This window comes from Salmo trutta, chromosome 17 (assembly GCF_901001165.1).
Source record: "Salmo trutta chromosome 17, fSalTru1.1, whole genome shotgun sequence".
NCBI lineage: Eukaryota > Metazoa > Chordata > Actinopteri > Salmoniformes > Salmonidae > Salmo > Salmo trutta.
Window position 1 is genome coordinate 43,119,603 of NC_042973.1, and position 23,782 is coordinate 43,143,384.

Here is a 23,782-nt window from a genome sequence, read left to right on the forward strand (position 1 = left end):
AACTTTTCTGTCTCAGCTAAAATGGGGTGAGAAATACTCAGTAGGGTCTCTACTAACCAAATACAGTTAGTTTTGGAAGGGGAGTGTCCTACATATCCAGCAGCACTTTGTTCTACACTCCCTCCATAGCCCCCAATGCAATATACTGTACATGGGATACATATTGGCTTATAGAGAACTTTTCTACCGCTCAGCTAAAGTGGGGTGACAGTGTTTTTTCCTACACAATGAAAGTAATTTTTATTGGATCCATGGAATCCATTAAAGACTAAAAACAGTCATGACAAAATAGTTTTAGACTATCATGTTTATTTATGTACAGAATATTTGTAAAAGAAAACAGCACAGTTGTATAGGAGGATCAGCCTGTGGCTATAGTGGTGGTGCTGGGCTGATAGACAAGCTACTCAATAGTTAACCGTCTTGGCCGGCTTGGTATCGGCCAGCTCAGCCTCCAGGAAGCGGAAGCGGCGGTGGCGACGCAGGACCTCAATGGCTTTCTGCTCTACGGAAGCAGGGACGATGCCCAGGTCCTCCAAGCCAGGAAGCCCTGGATACTTCATATCTGTGGTGTGGAACTAGAACAAACATATTCATGTCATCACACAAATCCATCATTAGACAGTGTAAAATAAAATAAGCTTTACAAGGCTGTTCATGTTGATTTCTCTTACCCGATCTACTTTGTCAGGAGTTGTCCAAGGCTCGAATGGGTTCATTGCAAAGAAACTTGCAACAAGACTGAAACCAGAGACAAAGGTAAGACATTTTTATCACAATATCTGAAAGGATTATATTTAAACAAACCAACCAAGCTTCCTTGTTCCTTGCCACATCAACTAAACTAATTAACAGCTTGGCACAACTCTTTATCAGACAGCCTATACAGTACATTTTCTTCTGAGACTAATTGAGGTTACCATGCAGAACCAGCAGTGGGTGCATACTCACTGATAGAGAGGGCGTGGGAGTGGGTAGGGCACAAAGGGCCTGTGTGCCACAGCATATACATACTCCACCAGATCATGAAGGAGATAACGGTTAGGTCTGTGTGATGGAAAAACAAAACAAATCTAACCAAATGGCTGACAAACAGGTTGGTTGCTACTGACCTTTTAAAAATAATGTACTGCATGTGTGAGAATGTGCAATGGCAATTTCAATCTATTTTATTTTAGATTCAAGAAAAGTCCCATACCCTGGATGAGAACAAGATACAAACCAATGGCACACAAAGAGCAACTCATCAATGAGATGAACAATACTAGGTTTACCTTATATTCATTGAAAATGAACAGTTTCTAGTTAATGGATTGAATGTTACTTCATTTCCTGAACTGATTAATGCAATTGACACATCCCTAACAAAACAGACAAAAGTCAAGCCCATATCAAGTCCTTACCCGACTAGTGCATATGTCTTGCCATTAGCATCGGGGTCTTTGATGGCGTTGATGATAGCCTTTGCCACATCCACCACCTGAGAAGAGCAGAAGCAGAGTGAGTCTGTTGAGTACACAGGGCTGACATCATGAGGACAGGCACACTCACATGAACAGGCTGCTTCACGGTCTTCTTTCCCATGGAGATGAGAGGCACGGCACTCCCAAACCAACGCATGTCTGTGCAAGGGGGGGGACAAATTCAAAACAATGACCGAGAACTCATCCTGTTTTAAACGATAATAGCATTTCATCAAGACCAATTGGAGCTGTTAGATCATCTTAAACAAATCTTTATTTTTGCCACACTGCAAATTCAAGTGTTCAACCATGCAACAAACAGCTCTCTCCACAGTTGTCAGTCCTCTACAGTCAATGAAGGCTGTGTAATTATGCTAACATGATCTCACAAATATTGACACTGTCTGCTTAGCATTCTGACAAGTCACAAATAAAACATCATTTCACTTTAACTGTTTACACTGAAATTAACTCTATGCTCTGTTAACTCACTGGCAAAATGGTTGAAGAATCTGTCTTCCCTTCCAAACATCTCAGCGGGCTTCATGATGATGGCATCAGGGAATTCTTCTCTCACAGCCATCTCACCTACTGCCTGCAAGGTAACATCACACATGACTTCATCTTGACATATTAAACCAAATGTGAAGCGCTACCGATTTTCACCCATCTGAATTTTCATAATTGTTACGCATATCAGGCAAATAAATTATTTTTGAACCTAAAATGAAATATGTTGACCCTGAAAGAGTTCAACCGTGCCCTGCATTGATCAGTACCTTGTTCCTAAGGTATTTGGAGGGGCTGCGGATGTCAGCGTTGAGGTGAGATACGTGGATCAGCTTTGTGATGCCTGCCTCCCTGGTGGCCTTGGCAATCTGCTGAGGGATGCTCACATAGGTGTCCTCAAAGGGATAGTTCCTTTATACACAGAAAGAGGGAGAACAGAACACTGAGTACAGCCAAGTACATCAAACATTTTCCAGAAAGCTGTAAAATAAGTGTACCCAATGGTGGAAGCACTGTTGAGATCCTTTGCTCCAATAAGGAGTAAGTCAAGCCTCACTGGTGTAGTTAAAAGTAGGGAGATTCATATATTGATGGAGTGATGGAGCAACTCTTTATGTGAAAGTTAACCACCAGTGGGTTCTTTTTAGGAACAATGCATTTCTCTAAAATATGTTCTGTGTTTAGTCAGTTGGGCCATACTTCGTCTCCCACTCTCGTCCCACCAAGTTGATAACCACATTGGAGTGCGCCAACGCTTCTCTGATAGAATCCTTGTTCCTGGCATCCCACTCCTGAAATAAAGTAAGATGGAGGGGAACATATGAGGCGTGGCATAACTTGGCATGAGAAAAAACAACACTTAGCTAACAGATGACGAGATGAAGGGACTTCAAAATGAAATGGTTTGAGACGTCACACCTGATAAATAGTATTTCTCTCACCATAAAGATGATCTGGCCGAGATCCCCCATGGGCCTGAGGTACATGAGGTCATACTGGTCACACCGGTGAGGAACCACAATCTGAGAACCCATACGACCTGCAAAACCACCAGACAGGTCAACAAACACATAACTGCTCCATAGGAAACCCTTGTATGCAGTCACTACAGTGTATCCAAAAAGGATTAGCACATTACCAAACAAATGAAGGCATCCCTCACAATCACATAGAAACATAAGTAAAAGAAGACCAAGGAGCTGCTATGTCATTTGAAAGGTAATCATGTGAAGCCTTTGGGACAGATGATGGTGAAACTTACCCAGGCGGTTGACAACATATCTGCCCAGGAAGCCAGTGGCTCCGAAGACTGTGGCTGCTACCCCACTGGAGGAGGAGCGCCCCCCTTTCCCTCTGGGGATGACAGCATGGTGGACCTTCCTCTGCTGGACTGTCAAAGGGATGGCTGACAGCACCACAGGGGAGCAGGAACCTGCAGGGGGAGCAGTGCAGAGGACGCTGTAGTCAAATTGCCCAAATCAGAAATTGTCAACCAACCAAAAACATAGGCCTAGTTAGCGATGTTGCATGAGATCAAACAGATCTTTATTACATTTTTTTTACGCCTTTTTTTCCTCCCCAATTTCGTGATATCCAATTGGTAGTTAGTCTTGTCCCATTGCTGCAACTCCCCTACGGACTCGGAAGAGGCGAAGGTCGAGAGCCATGCGTCCTCCGAAACACGACCCTGCCAAGCCGCACTGCTTCTTGACATACTGCTCGCTTAACCCGGAAGCCAGCCATACCAATGTGTCAGAGGAAACACCGTCCAGCTGGCGACCGCAGTCAGCGTGCAGGCACCCGGCCCGCCATAGGGAGTCACTAGAGCGCGATGGGACAATGAAATCCCGGCCGGCCAATCCCTCCCCTAACCCGGACGACACTGGGCTGTGACACAGCCTGGGATTGAACCAGGATTTGTAGCCTCAAGCACTGCGATGTAGTGCCTTAGACTGCTGCGCTTCTCAGGAGGCCACAAACAGATCTTTTAACCACTTTTGGGACACAACATCAGGAGTCTGTATTATTTGTTGGACTCCCTGAGTTGTGAATCCTTCTGGTGGGTGGCGACAGAAAACAACCCTACCAGAATATAGCCGGCTACACCCCCCAAAAAAATCCTGTCAACAAAGGCTTATGTATAATCTCTAGGAACTCTATTTACCAGATGTTAAGTGAAATGTGACCCTTGCTATCAAATAAAATTCTGAATCCAACTTTTGTCCAAAATGAACCATATTCCTGCTGTGTAGACAGTGGTAGATTTTGTGGTAGGAAGTCTTGCGTGAAGTGCGTGGTTTAATGGCAGCCCGCTGTCTAACTCAACAGGAATATGATACACAACTCAGGGAGCCCAACCAATACACAGACTCCCGATGTTGTGTCCCAAAGCTACTTTTAACTAACCTTAGTATTGGTCACTGGGATACAACGAAGATCCACTAAATAGGTACCACAGTAAACAGCAGACATAACCTGGCATGCATATTGACAACCACGGTCTGTCTAGACGAACTAGCTAGGTAACGTTAGCTAACTGGCTAACTAAATGGGGAAATTGGGAGATAACTAGCTGTTTGGCCGTGGTGTTAATATCAGTGAAAGTGATGCAAATAACTTTATAAATTGGTCATGACTGCCTCATGACTAGCTTTTTACTGGTTTGCATATGACATGGTGCTAGAAACTAGATCGCTACCTAGTTAGTCGTATTCGTCGGCAAGAGTTAGCTAGCTAACCGGCTCGCTAACTTAGCTAGGTCATAGCACAAACAGGGTCACAGAAGGTTGCAATGTCGCTTAAAAACAATTGTGTTCAGGCTAAACATGATTGTTCCCACTTTCTCGCAACAGTGCAGCTATCAGTGCATTTCTATCATCTAAAATTGCATGTTTTGGTGTTACTCACTAGAAAACCTGGGAAGGACACTCGCAGGACGGCTAACGAGCACAGCAGCCGCCATGTTTCTTGCTACGGTATGACAGACCGGTCAAAAACAAATCAACCGAAAAATTCTAATCTGCGTTTTGCGTGGAGTTAATGGATTTCTGCATGTAGGTATGCATCTTGTTTGTATAGGTACCTTGTTTTATGTTTGTTTGAGCATTGTATAATTAACGTGTTGACAATGTAACTGTCGGTAATTTGCTATAATGTAATCACTGTTTTTGAAACGTTACCAGCCAGCCAGGGGCTGAAGATGGAAATTATCATAGTGATCCTATTAAATTACTAGTATTCCAATTCCTAATGCTATGGAAATCAACCTATCGTCAAATATGGTGTAATATTAATACATTCAATAAAAAAGATTGATCATCAGGCATTCTTACTGATCTTATAATATATTTTTGCGCTTGCAGTGCAGTGTTATTATGGTGACCAAACCGGTGTGATGATGATATAACTTGATCCGGTGGAATCGATACGAGCGCTTCTTTTAGAGAGCGCTCTGTAAGCCACGCCCCAGTGGGCAGAGCTAGGCACGTTCACGTCAAATCAAATCAAATTGTATTGGTCACATATACGTGTTTAGCAGATGTTATTGCGGGTGTAGCGAAATGCTTGTACTTCTAGTTCCGACAGTGCAGCAATATCTAACAAGTATTATCTAAAAATTCCACAACAAATACCTAATACACACAATCTAAGTCTAAGGACTGGTATACGTTTTAATGATGAAAAGCCTCTCATTTTACAGTGGGTTCACCATGGTTCTGTGTAGCCTAGTTTTGCTAATATATTTGAGACCAGTATGTTGCAGTTAAATTCGTCTTTGATTTAATAAGTAAAATATATGTTGATTAGTAAACAGGGAAACAACAACGAGTCCCAGACAGTTCGCAAAAGGACATACCAGAAGGGGCATCGCTTACTAGGCTACCTAAATTATTGGGATCATCTGGTTACCACAAGTCTTTGGAATACATTGAGCTCGTTGACAAAACAGACCATGGAACGCCTTTCCCCAATAAAGTCCGCGGTGACTCTGTGTAAATTATGCCATTATAATGGAGACAGTTTTATAGCAGTAAATGTAATCTATTAATTTACTCATATAGTATTTCTAAGCAGAAGCCATATGAGTCAGGGAAACTAATTGTTCTCACTTTATGATAGAACATTCAGATTTGTCTGTCTGACTGTTGGGGTTCTTTACCGGAATTATTGGAATTTTGTTGTGATCACGACAAAACTACCTACATTTGCTCAAATAGAGATATAATTTAATTGTGTTTCATTGAAAGATGGTCCTGGCTGAGAATAGAACATTCCGTTTTCTGCCTAAGTGTGGCGCTGTTTACCGCATTTATCAAATCAAATCACATTTATTAGTATTATCTTGTGACCAGAACAAAACGATTTATTTTCCTCAACTAGAGACTGAAATAAATGGTGTTTCTTAATTTAAAAAAGACATAAACAGGACATACTAAGAAAAGTAACATAAGAATGCTAACAGTATCACAGCGAGGTCAAACAGGTGTGGCCTGAGGCTCTTGGACAGCTACTAGCCTGTTGTTTCCTCCACTGGTTCTATCTCCCCCTCAAGTCACTGACCCCACACAGACAGAAACTTGCATTCCATTACTTACCATGACGTCTTTATGAAAAGCCGTCTTTCCAGCTGACCAGGCTCAGGTCAAAAATCGCGCATTATAGAGGGGAAAGTTATAGTGAATAGGGTGCCCTTTGGGACGCATTGCCTGTTGTATCTATTATGAATTCTCATTAGCTGCTGCCAACAATTTAAACGTTATATTTCTGTATTTTGAAAGTTACATATCTTGATGGCTAACAATCAAAACATTCTGGGACTATGTCAACAATAGACTAATGAAACAAATACCAAAATATAGTTTTGGGGTAGAATTTTCCTTTAAGTGTGTGCGCTCAGGCAGGCCACTACTCTACAACACAAAATCCATGTGAATGTGTATGTGCGTCTGTGTATGTGTGTATCGCTGCACAGTCTCCGCTGTTCCATAAGGTGTATTTTTATCTGACTTACTGCTTGCATGACTTACTTGATGTTGAATAGAGTTCCATGTTGCAGTAGTGTAAAGTACTTAAGTAAAAATACTTTAAATCAAATCAAACTCTATTTGTCACTTGCGCCGAATACAACAAGTGTAGACCTTACCGTGAAATGCTTACTTACATATAAGCCCTTAACCAACAGCGCAGTTCAAGAAGAAAATATTTACCAAATAAACTAAAGTAAAAAAAATAATAAAAAGTAACACAATAACATAACAATAACGAGGCTATATACAGGGGGTACCAGTACCGAGTCAATGTGCAGGGGTACAGGTTAGAGGTAATTTGTACATGTAGGTAGGGGTGAAGTGACTATGCATAGATAATAAACAGTGAGTAGCAGCAGTGTAAAAGCTAATTGGGGGGGTCAATGTAAATAGTCCGGGTGGCCATTTGATTAATTGTTCAGCAGTCTTATGGCTTGGGGATAGAAGCTGTTAAGGAGCCTTTTGGTCCTAGACTTGGCACTCTTGTTTAGAATTTTCCAATTTTCACATTGAGGGAGAGGTTGTTTTTCTGGCACCACACTGCCAGTTCTCTGACCTCCTCCCTATTGGCTGTCTCATGGGTGACACCCAGGTTAAAATACCAGGTTAAATTCATGACACCCAGGTTAAAATACCAAAACCAACTGGGAACTATATTAATTTGGGGAGGTCAAAACACATATGAAACTTTCATGGACATTTAGCTAGCATGCTGCTGTTAGCTAATTTGTCCTGGGAGATAAACATTGGGTTATTTTACCTGAAATGGATATGGTCTTTTTTTTGCTGGCTCTTTGAAGGATTTTGACCCATTTTGATTAAAACGAAATCGTGTGTTCTCTACTCCGACAATTAATCCATAGATAAAAGGGGAAACCTAGATAGTTTTTAGTTTTCTTTGATTATTCTCGCCTCGTTCGTTCTTCTTCTGTTGATTTTATATGGAGGTTGGCAACCAACTTTAAAGTGCATTACAGCCACCAACTGGACTAAAGTGTGGACCACATTCATCTTCTTCTTGTTTGAGATTGGGTTGGCGGATCACATCCACCTTTTAAGGGAAATACACCGCCATCTATTGTACTGGAGTGTGAGGCCAGTCACTGCCTACCTACATTAAATTCTCTTCATTAGTCCTGTTCCTTTAAGAAAGGGAAATAGAGCCCTAGACACCACTTCTCTCTCCTCCCCCCCCCCACTACACTACCCAAACCCCAACCCCATCCAGTCTGTCGAACCCTTTCATACAATCTCTCCCTATCTATGTCATGCAGTTCACAAAATATCAACATATGCTCCACCGTTTCCTCCAGTAAACACTCATCACACAGACCTGCTTCCACCTCTTACCTACTCTAACATTGAAATCTGGGATATACACCCCTGGACCCACCCTACCACTGACCGGATCCTTTGAACAATCTGTATATATCCTTAAAAACAAATTAAATCGATTATCTATATATCTCTCCACACCCCGTCTCACCTCCTCACCTCGTTCTCTACTGCCCTCAATCATATCCACATCTACACTTGGTTTTGGGAAACAGACACGGAGGAACGTTCCCTAATGCAATTGTCGGCCCTATCTCTCTCTCTCTCTCTCTCCCCAGTTCCATATTCTACCACTTTCTGCCCAATTGTCCACCCATACGCCCTCTGCTTACCCACTCCTCGCTCCCAGCATTCCCCAGCTGCCCTTACCACAGGATGTCCTTCTGAACTCCCTTTCAACCTCGCCCAGTACACTAATGCAAGTTTGTCTTTCCTTGTCCTCAGTGGCAGTTCCCCACTATCCACCTGCAATGCCTCAGCAGGTGTCGTCCTGAAGGCACCCACACACAATCTCAGGGCCCTTGACTGTATCCTATCCAGGCGCTGTAGTACCGTTTTGGCTGTGGATCCATATACAAAGCACCCATAATCCAAAGATGACCTGATCAATGCCTGATACATATACAACAGTGTTTGTCTATCTGACCTCCAATCATATCCTGCCACTGCCCTCATGGGGTTCAGCACCTTCCTACACTTAATTTCAATATACTCAACATGTCTCTTCCACGTAAGCCTCTCATCAAACCACATACCTAAATACTTAAACTCAGACACCCTGCCTATATCCTGGCTGTATATTTGCTGCCTAACATCTTTAACTTTCCTCCTTGAAAACACCATAAAGCAGGACTTGGCCACAGACATCCTAAACCCCCATGTTAGAGACAAATCTTCCACAACTCCCACAGATTCTTGCATCTTCCTCATCACATATTTCACATTCCCACCTCTCTTCCATACAGCCCCATCATCAGCATACAAGGCCATACCCACTCCCTATCCCACCTCCTTAAAAATGTCATCTATCATCAAGGTGTACAACACTTGACTAACCACACTTCCCTGAGGAGTACCATTGTCCACTTCAAACCACATTGACAATTCTGACCCCATCCTCAACCGCATGACCTGATCGAACAGGAAGTCCATGATACAGTTATACAGACATCCCCCAATGTCTAATGTACTCAACTTGACCAACAACCCTTCCCTCCATATGGTATCGTAAGCTTTCTCAATGTCAAAACGTGTTCATCTTTCAATCACCCACGTGGGTATATGCCCGTAAACAACCAATGAGTAGATGGGAGAGGCGGGACTTGCAGCTCGTCAAGCATCTGAAATAGAACAAGTTCTGGTGCCTGGCTACACAGACGCTCGTTAAACGCATAAACGCATAATGCAACAAGTTCAAAGATTTTTCTGAGTTACAGTTTATATATGACGAAATCAGTCAATTGAAATAAATTTGTTAGGCTCTAATATATGGATTTCACATGACTGGGAATACAGATATGCATTTGTTGGTCACAGATACCTTAAAAGAAATGGGCCTCGAAATGGGCCTCACAATGGGCCTCAGTCCGCATGCCAATTGCACGCTCCCTCAAGACTTGAGACATCTGTGGCATTGTTTTGTGTGACAATACTGCACATTTTAGAGTGGCCTTTATTGTCCCCCAGCACAAGGTGCACCTGTGTAATGATCATGCTGTTTGATCAGCTTCTTGATATGCCACACCTGTCAGGTGGATGGATTCAACGGAGAAATGCTCACTAATAGGGATGTAAACCCTGTAAACCCTTGACCTCATCCCGTCATTAGAGGATGCCTGGTTATTCTTTAAAAGTGCCTTCCTCACCATCTTAAATAAGCATGCTCCATTCAAAGAAAATTAGAACCAGGAATAGATATAGCCCTTGGTTCACTCCAGACCTGTCTGCCCTTAACCAGCACAAAAACATCCGATGGCATTCTGCATTAGCATCGAATAGCCCCCGTGATATGCTACTTTTTGGTGAAGTTTGGAACCAATATACCCAGGCAGTTAGGAAACTAAGGCTAGCTAGAAATTTGCATCCTGTAGTATAAACTCAAAAAAGTTCTGGGACACTGTAAAGTCCATTGAGAATAAAAGCATCTCCTCCCAGCTGCCCACTGCACTGAGGCTAGGAAACACTGTCACTACCGATAAGTCCACAATAATTGAGAATTGCAATAAGCATTTTTCTACGGCTGGCCATGCTTTCCACCTGGCTACCCCTACCCCAGTCAACAGCCCTGCGCTCCCCATAGCAACTCGCCCAAACCTCCCCCATTTCTCCTTCACCCAAATCCAGATAGGTGATGTTCTGAAAGAGCTACAAAATCTGGACCCCTACAAATCAGCCGGGCTAGACAGTCTGGACCCTCTCTTTCTAAAATGATCTGCCGAAATTGTTGCAACCCCTATTACTAGCCTGTTCAACCTCTTTTTCGTATCGTCTGAGATTCCCATAGATTGGAAAGCTGCCGCGGTCATCCCCCTTTTCAAAGGGTGAGACACTCTAGACCCAGACTGCTACAGACCTACAGACTATTCTACCCTGCCTTTGTAAGGTCTTTGAAAGCCAAGTTAACAAACAGATTACCCACCACTTCGAATCTCACCGTACCTTCTCCGCTATGCAATCTGGTTTCAGAGCTGGTCATGGGTGCACCTCAGCCACGCTCAAGGTCCTAAACGATATCATTACCGCCATCGATAAGAGACCTTACTGTGCAGCCGTATTCATCGACCTGGCTAAGGCTTTCGACACTGTCAATCACAACATTCTTATTGGCAGACTCAACAGCCTTGGTTTCTCAAATGATTGCCTCGCTTGGTTCACCAACTACTTCTCAGATAGAGTTCAGTATGTCAAATCGGAGGGCCTGTTGTCCGGACCTCTGGCAGTCTCTATGGGGGTGCCACAGGGTTAAATTCTCGGGCCGACTCTCTTCTCTGTATACATCAATGATGTCGCTCTCGCTGCTGGTGATTCTTTGATCCACCTCTACGCAGATGACACCATTCTGTATACCTCTGGCCCTTCTTTGGACACTGTGTTAACTAACCTCCATATGAGCTTCAATGCCATACAACTCTCCTTCCGTGGCCTCCAACTGCTCTTAAATGCAAGTAAAACTAAATGCATGTTCTTTAACCGTTCGCTGCTTGCACCTGCCCGCCCATCCAGCATCACTACTCTGGACGGTTCTGACTTAGAATATGTGGACAACTACAAATACCTAGGTGTCTGGTTAGACTGTAAACTCTCCTTCCAGACTCACATTAAACATCTCCAATCCAAAATTAAATCTAGAATACTCATGCTGCCAAACATACCCTCGTAAAACTGACTATCCTACCGATCCTCGACTTCGGCGATGTAATTTACAAAATAGCCTCCGACACTACTCAACAAATTGGATGCAGTGCCAATCACAGTGCCATCCATTTTGTCACCAAAGCCCCATATTCTACCCACCACTGCCACCTGTATGCTCTCGTTGGCTGGCCCTCGTTTCATACTCGTCGCCAAACCCACTGGCTCCAGGTCATCTACAAGTCTCTGCTAGGTAAAGCCCCGCCTTATCTCAGCTCACTGGTCACCATAGCAGCACCCACCCGTAGCACGCGCTCCAGCAGGTATATCTCACTGGTCACCCCCAAAGCCAATTCTTCCTTTGGCCACCTCTCCTTCCAGTTCTCTGCTGCCAATGACTGGAACGAACTGCAAAAATCTCTGAAGCTGGAGACTCTTACCTCCCCCACTACCTCATCCCCATACTGTATTTATTTATTTATCTTGCTCCTTTGCACCCCAGTATCTCTACTTGCACATGCATCTTCTGCACACCCTACTATTCCAGTGTTTAATTGCTATTGTCACGTCCTGACCAGTAAAAGGGGTTGTTTGTTATTATAGTTTGGTCAGGGCGTGGCAGGGGGTGTTTGTTTAGGGTGTTTCGGGGTGTTTTGGTTTATGTTCTTGTTAGTGTATTTCTATGTTCGTTCTATTTGTTCTATTTCTATGCATAGTTTATTGGGTTGACCTTCAATTGGAGACAGCTGTTCCTCGTTGCCTCTAATTGAAGGTCCTATTTAATAGAGGTGTTTTTGTCATGGGATTTGTGGGTAGTTGTTTCTCTGTATAGTCATTTTGTCCTTACGAGACTGTTTTTTCGTTGTTGTTTTGTTTAAGTGTTTTGTATCACGTTTCTTTATAAATAAAGAAGATGAGCACTTACATTCCTGCTGCGTTTTGGTCCACACCATACGACGAACGTGACAGCTATATTGTAATTACTTCGCCACCATGGCCTATTTATTGCCTTACCTCATTTGCACATGCTGTATATAGATTTTTCTACTATATTATTGATTGTATGTTTGTTTTACTCCATGTGTAACTCTGTGTTGTTGTATGTGTCGAACTGCTTTGCTTTATCTTGGCCAGGTCGCAGTTGCAAATGAGAACTTGTTCTCAACTAGCCTACCTGGTTAAATAAAGGTGAAGTACAGAAATAAAATAAATAAAAAAACACATTTATGCACATTTGAGAGAAATAAGCTTTTTATGCGTATGGAACATTTCTGGGATGTTTTATTTCAGCTCATGCAACATGGGACTGTGACACTTAGTCACACAAATAAAGATTGAAGAGTAACAGGATTGAACAAGAATATGAGTGGAAAGTGAGTAATTTCATGTTATGTTTATATTTTTGTTCAGTGTACGAGTACATTTATTTTGAAACGCTCGCGCACGAGGCACGGGCGCTTTAGTCAACAATTACGCTATTATTTCTCTGCAATTCAACTAGCATATGATTATATGTAATGGACTGGGTTTACATGGCATAGTCTTCTAATTATACAAGACCTGCAGTTTGGTTGTTATTTGTGTGTGAATAATTAAGATCAAAGACTGAGGCATACAAGTTGAAGCAACTATTTTATTTCCCAATAAAAATAGAAATTACTCACTTTCCACTTATATTCTTGTTCAATCCTGTTACTCTTCAATCTTTATTTGTGTATATACTATTGAGATACAGACAGATTATGGTGACTCCCTGTATGCTTGTGTAGCTAGTTCATTTATCAGATGCAAGTGAAATCACAGCATACATTTTACAAAACACTGTACTCTGGCCTTACAGCTACAAAGATATGTCACCAATACAATTATTTTTTATATGTTCTATTCTTTGCCATTACATTGACTTATAGACTGCCATGGGATAACACAAAATTATGCTACTCCCTAGCTGAATATTTCCTGGCAAGCAATATCAATAATCACATCATTCTCATCTGATTACTTTTACATGTAGAATCTTAGTCTTTATCCCAGGTACATACAGAGGTAACCTGGTCCCCAGGCTCGAATTGCTGGCATCTCAACAGAGAGAGCAGCCGGCTGGTGGGCGAGATAAATACAGAGGTAAAGTGCAAGGATTCTAATACTGCAAGGCACAAACTATTAATAGGATTGTCTCTGTCTAATAGTAAAAACAATTCCAAACACAAACATAATCGAGTACAAAATGTTTTTTTTCCATACATAGATAATACAAGTAAAACCTTGTCTACACTTTACAATAAGCTGTAACATACTCCATACATTATTTTCTGCATTACATATATCAACCATCACAGCAGGTATGTACAGGGAAAACATGCCATTACAAACGTACCCTCTATGCCTGGATAAATGTACATAAACAATCCTCATAATCATCCTCATAATCACCATGATAATAATGTAATATCGTGCCAATCTTATTATTCAATCTAATAAAGATGCCGGTCATAAAGGTTTGAATAGCACATTTTTTCTTCCAGGGCACAACTGAGCTGAAAGATCAGTAGTGACAAAAATGTCTCAGCCTTTATTGCACACGCTCCTTCAGAAACGAATAGCCATTTTGTTGAACATAAAACCCTTTAAAGGAAGATGTTTTTGTTTTGTTTAAGCCATGCAAAATATTGCACAACACCGCGGCTTTGGTTTGGAATATCTACACAGAAAGTACAGTGGTAAAAGATGAACCTAAAATAGAAATAATACATTGTAAGAAGTAAATGTACAAAAGGTACCACTAGGTGGGACTGAGGATTGTGGTCTTGGATACAAAGGGGTCACATAACAAAAGCGTAACGCTGTCGTGCGTCCAGGGTATTCCGCATTTGTAACTTCAACTGATCCTGTCTCTGAGCCTCTTTTATATTCAACAATAACCTTTGTTTCAGTCAGGATTGGTAGCTTGCCAAACTATCAATATTTGCTCTCCTCCATGACCAGTAGACAATGCAGGATTTCCCAAACTTGGTCCTCGGGACCCCATGGGGTGCACGCTTTGGTTTTTCCCCCTAGCACTACACAGCTGATTCAATGAATCAGCTAATCATCAAGCTTTGATCATCTGAAAACCAAAACGTGTTCCTGTTAGGGTCCTGAGTTTGGGAAACCCTGAGCTGAGGTGACTTTATTAAACGTATTGAATGTGTGTCATAGACCACAGGAATATTACAAAACGGGAGATCCTCTAGACATGACCACAGTATTCATTATCCACTGTGCCTCTTTGATGATGTTAAAGTCCATAACGCCTAGTGCTGCTACATGATAGGGGGCAGACACTGGGACGACTCCTGGCACTCTCCGTCGGTGCCCACATCTAGCTGAGGTTTGATGATGATGTGCACGGGCCTCTCCTCGCTCGCCTCGTGATTGGTGTCCCTGTTGACCTTGGCCACGCCCTCACACAACTGCTCCTCTGCTGACGCTCCAATGGGACGTAGTCGCTCAGCGGTCACCATCTTGCCCCCTGCCTTGGCGGAGAGGTCCCTCTTCAGCTTGTTGTTGCTATCGGACCCGATCTTCTCAGCTGCAATGTAAAATGGGAGGACATGGTGTTTCACACATACAAAATGATGTGGTTTAATCCATAAATTGATCTGACACATTGTGAAGATTGATTTTAGAGAAAAAAAAAGCAAGCGAGAGGCCTGGTCTTACCTGTCCTGTTCGTGACTATTTTGCGGTAAGTGGCCTTGTAGTTGTTTTCTGTGCTGCTCATGCTTTCACTGGGCTTCCTCATCATGGGTCGTGTTTTGGGCCTGAGCTTGTTGAGACGGGCCTCCTGGATCCACTCATGTTGCATCGCCTCATCTGGTGTCATACGCTTGGTTGGATCCCACCTAGATAGCACAGAAATACACAGTGAGTGTGGGTGGAGAAGATGGAGCAAACGACCAGAAATCGGTGTCACCATAGCTTAATAAGCCTGTGCTGAATGCTAGATTTCTAGTGTGTTGGTGATGACATACATGAGGCAGCGTCGAAGGAAGTCCAGGTACAGAGGATCATTGGTTTTCAACACACTGGCCAGGTCTTTGGAATTGGGTCGCCTCTTCTTCCCTTTGCTGTTTGTGATGTTTCTGGGGTTTCCTTTGGAGTCTGCAACAAGTCATCAAACACGCCAGTTAGAGACTTACCAAACCTCATGCTTCAAACACAACCCAGAGATTCATCTGATTAATCCTAGACATAATCCTTTAAAATGTTTTATTGCTTGCATTGTATACGTTCATACGGCTGCGTTTAGACAGGCAGCTCAATTCAGATTTTTTTTCTCACTAATTGGGTTTTTTACCAATCAGATTTGAAAAGATCTGATGTGATGTGGAAAAAATATCAGAATTAGGCCGCCTATCTAAACGCAGCCTACCTTATATATCCGAGCGAAATAAACATTTTTACTGTACAAACCAACAGAAAGTTCTTACCGAAAAACAATCTTTTCCTGGATGCTGTCTGCACAAAATCATTGGGAGGCATTCCGAATACCTAAGAAATAAAATAACAGAATGCCCTTGAATGGTGATGGATAAATGGATTGCTAAAAACATCCAACACCAGATAGTCCAATTGGCTAGCGCTGAGGTCTGAGGCTGTATGTCTGCAGGTGGTTGGTTGTGTACCTCCATGATGCAGGCGATCTGCTCCACCTCGCTCTCCCCAGGGAAGAGCGGGAAGCCGGTGTAGAGCTCAGCCATGATGCAGCCCAGGCTCCACATGTCGATGGCCATACTGTAGGGGTGGCCCAGGATCACCTCTGGGGAGCGGTAGAAACGACTCTGGATGTAGGTGTAGACTACAATGGCAGGCAAGGAGAAGAAGAGGGAGAGAACAGTGTTCATGTTCAAATTTGGCTACTGTATATGAGTGCGGTGGCTTTGGAGCTTTAAATATCAGACTTATACCAAGTGTAACAGGTATTTAAATCAGGTGAGACACTCACCTCTCTGCTGCTCATAACAGCTGGACCCAAAGTCCACCACCTTGATATTTCCTTGTCCTTTCTGAGACAGAAGGATGTTTTCCTTTTGTGAAAAAAGAGAAGCAATGTTCATTTTCCAAGTAACCAATCAAAGTGCAGCCCATTTCATTTTCTTTATAGAGCACTGGTACTGTGCATTAGCATGTCTGACTTATCAGCCAAATATTATTTGTGTTATTCCTCTATGCAGAGCCGATACAGTATGTCTGAGGAAACGTACCGGTTTGAGGTCACAGTGAATGATCTTCTCCTTATGCAGCATCTGCAGGCACTTGAGCAGGGAGTGGGTGAAACGACGAATCAAGGCCAGACTGAAGCCCTGGAAATTGTTCTTCTTGATCAGCTCATAAAGGTTGACTCTATAAGAAGACACAAAGACACAATCATTTAAAGAACTAGTAGAATGATAAACACAGCTTTGTGCCACTAGTCTCAGTCTCGCTTCTTTCTCTTTTTCCCAGACTTGCACTCGGTCTCAAACGTTAGTTTATTAGTCCTCTAGAGGGCAGCACTTCACAGTGTTTTTTTTTTCATGCCATGGCGCTGTCGAATCTAGCAGGACCGTGCAGTTTAGTAATCAGATATAGAAACGCAAGTGAACATGCTATATCAGATTACTGAACATTCTAGAATGTCTTAGTTTTAAGAAGAGAGACTTAAGAAGAGAGATATTCCTGGTATATTTCAGTACTTATGTGAAGCACAAACTTCTCTGGTCAGTGTAACCGGAGCCTTCACACCCCGAGCAGGCAGAGGATAGAGATAGGGCATTAACTAAGGGATTGGGTGACGGAAACGGAAGACAGGGCAAGATGGCAGTCTACGACGTCTACTAAAGGTCAGCCAGACTGGTATAGAAGGGTTGTTCCACTAAATTAGTCCCTTAGATATTTTAGGTTGAAATGGTGCACAAATATTAAAGCCTGATATATTAAATGAAGTGCCCTTAAATATAGACCACATGGAAAAATTCAATACATCTGTTTTTTTATATGAATAAAGGCTTACTAAAGTGGCAAAATTCTGCATTTTGACATGTCCCTCTGTGCCTTCTAGGAAGATTTTAACCCACCCACTTAACCCCAACATTTCTCCAAGTTTTCACCATCAAAGTAAAGCCCTCGTTATTTTGTTGCTTTGCCAATGTAATTTCTGAAGATTACTATTTATTTCACGTGATTTAGTGATTAATTTTAAGGTCAAATAAAAACCTCTCTCATTTTAAGGTCAAACCCTGTTGACGTGAACTGAACTCTTGTTTTTAAATGGTTAAACTATTCCTTTTTAAATAATTACACTACTCAAAAGGTACTCAATTGGTGGAATGACCCAGAAGACTATCTTGTCTCCGAGGGAACCTAAGGCTAGGTTGTTTGAGGCAGATTGTTCTAGGTGGGAAGCTCACTTTGCTCAAGTAGTGTAGCACATGGAATGACTAGTGATAAGCGAGCTGTGTATGTGATAGGGGAGTTCACGGCTTAAGTCTGGTTGTTGTGCCTCGGGAGAGGTGCCCAACCTCGAATACCTTTGAGTAACACATTCATTATTCAGGATTTCATTTATCTACTACCGGGACTATTTTGATTGTATTTGCGCATGTGTGCGTGTCAGGGCTGGGGTCAATTCAAGAAGTGATTTTCATTTCAAATTCAAAAATGGAAAACATTTGAAATAAATATCTTCTACTTCTCAGACTATTGATAAGTCACTGCAAAGAGATGCTCCTTTATTAAAATGTTGAATTGCATTTCAAGTTTATTTTCTGAATTGACTGCCTTCCATTGGAATTGACCCCAACCCTGGTGTGTGTGATTGCTTTAATCACAGCCTAATTCCAGTTGTCTTATAATAGTGTTATACACACTACACACCCTAGAAGCTCGAAGGAGATGCAGAGATGGTTGCGGAAGTAGAAGTATTCCTTCATATGGATGACATTGTGGCAGTTTTCCCTGTCTTTCCTCCTCACAGCATCCAGGATCTTGAGTTCCACTAGGGCCTGGTGATGAAACCTGAAGTCCAAGAGTTAGTCAGGTCATATCTCCATTCTGGATTTAACCATTCAAAACAGTATGAAAGCCTAACAAAAATAATATAATATGAATCACAGTGACAGATTTTTGACTGACAAGCTTTAGTTTTGCAGTGACCATGGAAAATCTTTTAGCTACGGTAATATTTTTCAATTCCAGTTTTAATGTCCTTTGATGTGAGAAATTACGACAGCTGTAAAGAAGGGAAAAGCTCCTCTCCTCTCCCAGGAGAAACAGGATTTTTGAGAGAGGGCTTTGTTCGAGACAAGGCCACAGTGGCGAGACCAAGGCAGCCCTGAGGCGTTAGGCGCCTATTTTGTTTTCTGCATTATTGAAGGGCAGTAAGCACTGACGACATCTGCATCAGTCAAAGTCAAAGAGGAGAAGGGGGACTTCCATTGACACACAGAGCTTTGGATCACCTGAGAGAGGACTAGTAAAGCAATACCGAGGAGACTCCTTTGGACCTCCCCATGAAAAGGTCACGAAGAGGTCCATGTTTAATGACCTCACACAAGAAGATCAGTTTCAGAGTCTTTGAGCACTGGATGCACATTCAAAAGCTAAATGTTTTGTTTCTACCTTTTCTTGTTGCGAATGACCTTGATGGCAACCAGTTCTTGGGTCTTGTGGTCCAGACATTTCAGCACCTGTCCAAAGGATCCCTTCCCGATTACCTCCAACACCTCAAAGCGGAAGCCAATGTGGTCGTGTAAAACCTGGATACGGGACAGACAGAACATTCAATCGGACGTTTTTGGTGTGCTGTGTGCTGTGTGTATGGTATGAGCTTCATATTGCATGTACTTAATTAGTAGCTGGTGATACAGTACAATGACATCCTTTAATGATGGTTGTTTGTAATGACTACATAAGGAACATTTCCCCTACTACTTCCAGTGCCAAACACTAGCTCTGGTCATGAGTCTAAACAATCCTCACAGTGCATTGGACTGCATTGGACTGCATTAGACTGCATTGGACTGCATTGGACTGCTGTTCTTGTGCCTTAACGTCATTTCAAAGAAGTTTACCTTAAAGTTGAGAGAGAGCTCACAGCATAATGTCTTGCAAATAAACAAAAACCCTCCTACTTCTCACCTTAAGGAGCCACAATAATATTTATACATTTTTTATTTAACCTTTATTTTGACAGGGAGTCATGCTGAGACCAAGGTCTCTTTCACATATGGGCCCTGTATATACATCAATAGACATCAAACACATCAATATACTGTACACATCAATATACACATCAATATTCACATCAGTACACAAAAAGCAAAGCACAATCATAGAAATTAAACACATGCTTATGAGAAACGTGTGTTCAAATCCTTGATGAAACTTTACCTTGTTGTAGCTGCCGTGCTCGTCGTCGTAGCCTGCGTTCTGAGGAATCCCGTGAGAGCCCTCAATCTTCTTGGTCTCCAGACCCAGGAACCAGATCTCTGAGTAGTCCATGATCTCCTCCTGCTCAAACTCTGTCAGACGCCCCTGGAAGTGCCTCAGTGCCTCTGTGGGAGACATGGGCAGCCTCTGTCCCTCATAAAGCTTCTTATCCTCCAGCTTGTTGCTGAGGCCCTTGGTGGTGATGGAGTCAGACAGGTTCTCCACGGAGGAGCCGAACCGCATGGGGAACTGGGAGGAGGGCTTTGATCTCTCATCCTGCCAATCACAAAAGGACAGAAGAGGTCAGCTGATCTGTTCTCACAACACTTTGGCACTATCACTTAGCCTAACCCTGACGAAACAGGTCTCACTTCCTTTTACATTGCTGGGAGCGACACATGTCAGATACAGCTCAGAGCACAGGAGGCTGGTGGCACCTTAATTGGGGAGAACGATCTCGTGGTAACGGCTGGAGCGGAATCAGTGGAATGGTATCAAATACATCAAACACAAGGTTTCCATGTGTTTGATGCCATTCCATTTGCTCATTTGTTATGAGCTGTTCCTCCTGGGGCTCATCTGAAGGTGTATAAACTATCAAGGACTTATTATTTACATGTGCATTTACAATTGACAACTGGAGTCAAGTGATCTACTGTTGGAGGACAACAGTATAGTGTGACACAGTGTGAAATGTAGCCTCACCTGGTGTGTCTGGTAGTTGCTCTGCACCCCCTTGTTGGCGATGTGGGGCAGGATGCTATCGGACTGCTGGTGGTGGAGTTTGGCATTGCTGACAACCACCTGTATCACCGGGGGCTCCAGATGGGGCAAGGTCCCCTCCGAGTTAAACTTCTACAGGAGAGAGAAAAGGGTTCAAATAAAGGACGTTTTTTTAAAAACATGCAGATGAAAACAGTAAAAGTGTAAAAACCAATTGTATCGTCGTAACTAGTCTTGCTTGCCAGACTCATGGCGCTCTAACCCCAGTGGTGTCAGAATTACAGCGGCTGTGGGAAGAGACTATGTGATCACATACTCTATGGCCAAGGTTTGGAGAAGGGAGAGGGAGTTGGAGCAAAAATAAAGGGAGGGATAGAGGGAGAGATCTGCTCTGGCCATTCTAAATGTGGTGGCTCAGGTAACCAGGACCCCCAGGGTGTAGGGTGGAATTACTGAGCAGGGTGAGAGTGAGTCGGGGACAAAACATCGGAGACTGGGCCCTGACAGACCGCGTCAGCACTATCTGCTGCTGTGTGGGAGCTGAACTGGAGCAGGCCTTTCTCTAGCTGACATCCTGCTTGCTGTAGGAGCAGGTTTACATGTGTCACTGGCTGCCTTGCAGGCATAGCCAAGCTAATGATGGGGAAAGGAGACCTCTAACCTAGACTGCAACAAGGGCAGGGATCATGAGTTTATTCAGAAAATCATAAAAATGATGCATGCCAGTAACATATTTAATGACTTCCTACACGGTAATGACTGTATCAGCCTGTATAAATAATGTAAATACATTGATGTTATTATAGACAGTTATTGTAAATTGGAACCGGTAGTTATATATCCCTTTGCTTTGGTTACAGCAAGCACAGCAGCCCAAAACAACAGGTTGAAAAGTGCACCCTAATCTATACATAGCGGTGATATTTAATCGCACGTGCACAGGCTGCTGCAGTAGCTGCCAACTTGGTCATGACGCATAGAGACACAGGCTGCTGCAGTAGCTGCCAACTTGGTCATGACGCATAGAGACACAGGCTGCTGCAGTAGCTGCCAACTTGGTCATGGCGCATAGAGACACAGGCTGCTGCAGTAGCTGCCAACTTGGTCATGGCGCATAGAGACACAGGCTGCTGCAGTAGCTGCCAACTTGGTCATGACGGATAGAGACACAGGCTCCTACAGTAGCTGCCAACTTGGTCATGACGGATAGAGACACAGGCTCCTGCATTAGCTGCCAACTTGGTCATAACGGATAGAGACACAGGCTGCTGCAGTAGCTGCCAACTTGGTCATGACGCATGTTGGTCATGACGCATAGAGACACAGGCTGCTGCAGTAGCTGCCAACTTGGTCATGGCGCATAGAGACACAGGCTGCTGCAGAAGCTGCCAACTTGGTCATGACGCATAGAGACACAGGCTCCTGCAGTAGCTGCCAACTTGGTCATGACGGATAGAGACACAGGCTCCTGCAGTAGCTGCCAACTTGGTCATGACGCACAGAGACACAGGCTGCTGCAGAAGCTGCCAACTTGGTCATGACACATAGAGGCACAGGCTGCTGCAGTAGCTGCCAACTTGGTCATGACGCAGAGAGACACAGGCTGCTGCAGTAGCTGCCAACTTGGTCATGACACATAGAGGCACAGGCTGCTGCAGTAGCTGCCAACTTGGTCATGACGCATAGAGACAAAGGCTAAATATAGGTCCAAGCACCTGCCATAAGAAGCACATGGATGCAAATACAGTATCATGCTTATGCACAACTGGATTCAAGCTGACTAGACTACTACTCTGTGTTCTTAAACACATCCAGGTCTGACAGTGAGCAGCACCATGATTTTACCCCTTGGGAGTGGTTACGAGATAGTTGCTCCATATATTCCGTGTACTCCAGTGCCCTCCAGTAGCATGACCTAGCTAGGGTAATGAGTTCTGGTGGAGTGAAAGGGGAGGGCATCGCACAGACAGAAAGATACAGGATTGAAAGAGTGGGTCTGCAGGGGCTCAAATGCTCCGCAGGTCAGGGGTCGCCTGTGAGTAAAGTCTCACCTGTAAATAGGGCCTGTTGGTTGCCTGTTGGGTCTGGAGTCTGTGTGAGTGGGGGAAGGCCTCTGGTTTTGAAGACTGTGGAGGAATATGGGAGACTTGACTTAACATTACATTTACACACAAAACTCGCTTCTATATACCTCTTTAAGTCAGTGAGGGGGCGGCGATGGATACAGCATTGCCAAGGGAATCTCTCTAAAATCAGATTCAGTTTTGTTAAATAGATTCAATATGACTCATAACAAGTCATTGAGGTCATTTATCTGAATTATAAATTACAATTTTTTTTGAATTATAAATGACATATTTTTTTGTAACCAAAACTGATTAACTTCAAAGCATCTCTGTGAATGAGAATAAACAGCCTGGTTGTTGCTGGTGGGACTTTCAGTCCCGGCACAGCGGTGGGTCCCACAGATATAAACAGCCAGTGGGCAGTGAAGTAGGATTATTACCAGGGAAGCAAAGATGATGCACACTCCCTGAAATTAGAGTATTTTATGCAAGTCGCTACCACAGTAACAATGGTCTCTTTATCACTCCGTTTTTCCACAACCTGCATTCCTTTACTGGAGGATAGGCTCTGATGTTCCATGAAGGGTATATGGATGTGGTGATGATGATGGTAATGGAGAGGAGAGCAGAGGGCTACTGATCGTTGACTTCATTTCACAAAGCACAATTCAGTCTGGTGCCAGGCTATATATGAGCCTCTGCGATTCTATTAGTTCTGGTGCAACTGCCACATTAACCAGAGGGGAGCATGTCAACTAATAGTGTGTTGAGAGACTGAGAGACACCGTATGGGCGGACTAAAACCTAAACTAAACTCAGAGAGCCTGAGAGGGCATGGGCAACGGTTGGCTGGGTA

General features: G+C 43.2%; 2 protein-coding genes across 5 annotated transcripts in view; both read right to left on the minus strand.

The window, feature by feature from the left end:
• Positions 1–289: 289 nt before the first annotated feature.
• LOC115152231 (NADH dehydrogenase [ubiquinone] 1 alpha subcomplex subunit 9, mitochondrial) lies at positions 290–4,964 on the minus strand. Its single transcript, XM_029696871.1, has 11 exons — positions 4,881–4,964; positions 3,235–3,405; positions 2,915–3,012; positions 2,673–2,764; positions 2,243–2,384; positions 1,956–2,058; positions 1,552–1,622; positions 1,404–1,480; positions 952–1,047; positions 675–741; positions 290–578 (listed from the first exon to the last, which is right to left on the minus strand). Exons 1-11 carry the CDS (start codon positions 4,933–4,935, stop codon positions 408–410), a joined length of 1,143 nt encoding a protein of 380 aa, XP_029552731.1. The 5' UTR covers positions 4,936–4,964; the 3' UTR covers positions 290–407.
• Positions 4,965–13,299: 8,335 nt separating this feature from the next.
• LOC115152232 (dual specificity tyrosine-phosphorylation-regulated kinase 4) overlaps positions 13,300–23,782 on the minus strand; it is a 34,715-nt gene continuing 24,232 nt past the window's right edge. For 2 of the 4 annotated variants that reach the window (XM_029696872.1, XM_029696874.1), the window contains 12 exons: positions 22,912–22,986; positions 20,843–20,992; positions 20,099–20,413; positions 19,328–19,464; positions 18,584–18,724; positions 16,933–17,071; positions 16,674–16,755; positions 16,354–16,526; positions 16,159–16,219; positions 15,700–15,829; positions 15,389–15,570; positions 13,300–15,257 (listed from right to left, as the gene is read on the minus strand). In XM_029696872.1, the coding sequence (XP_029552732.1) occupies positions 14,989–15,257; positions 15,389–15,570; positions 15,700–15,829; positions 16,159–16,219; positions 16,354–16,526; positions 16,674–16,755; positions 16,933–17,071; positions 18,584–18,724; positions 19,328–19,464; positions 20,099–20,413; positions 20,843–20,992; positions 22,912–22,986 (1,854 nt within the window). In that variant the 3' untranslated portion in view covers positions 13,300–14,988. The remainder of the gene's footprint in view (positions 15,258–15,388; positions 15,571–15,699; positions 15,830–16,158; positions 16,220–16,353; positions 16,527–16,673; positions 16,756–16,932; positions 17,072–18,583; positions 18,725–19,327; positions 19,465–20,098; positions 20,414–20,842; positions 20,993–22,911; positions 22,987–23,782) is intronic. The other 2 variants (XM_029696873.1, XM_029696875.1) reach the window with 1 other exon arrangement.

What these genes read in the sequence shown, in the direction of transcription:
- LOC115152231 (XM_029696871.1), bottom strand. Translation starts at nt 4,935, where the DNA reads ATGGCGGCTGCTGTGCTCGTTAGCCGTCCTGCGAGTGTCCTTCCCAGG. An exon ending in CCAAATACCTTAGGAACAAG is followed by an intron (nt 2,059 to 2,242) that starts GTACTGATCAAT and finishes GTTACCTTGCAG; the next exon opens with GCAGTAGGTGAGATGGCTGT. An exon ending in ATTCTTCAACCATTTTGCCA is followed by an intron (nt 1,623 to 1,955) that starts GTGAGTTAACAG and finishes CCCCTTGCACAG; the next exon opens with ACATGCGTTGGTTTGGGAGT.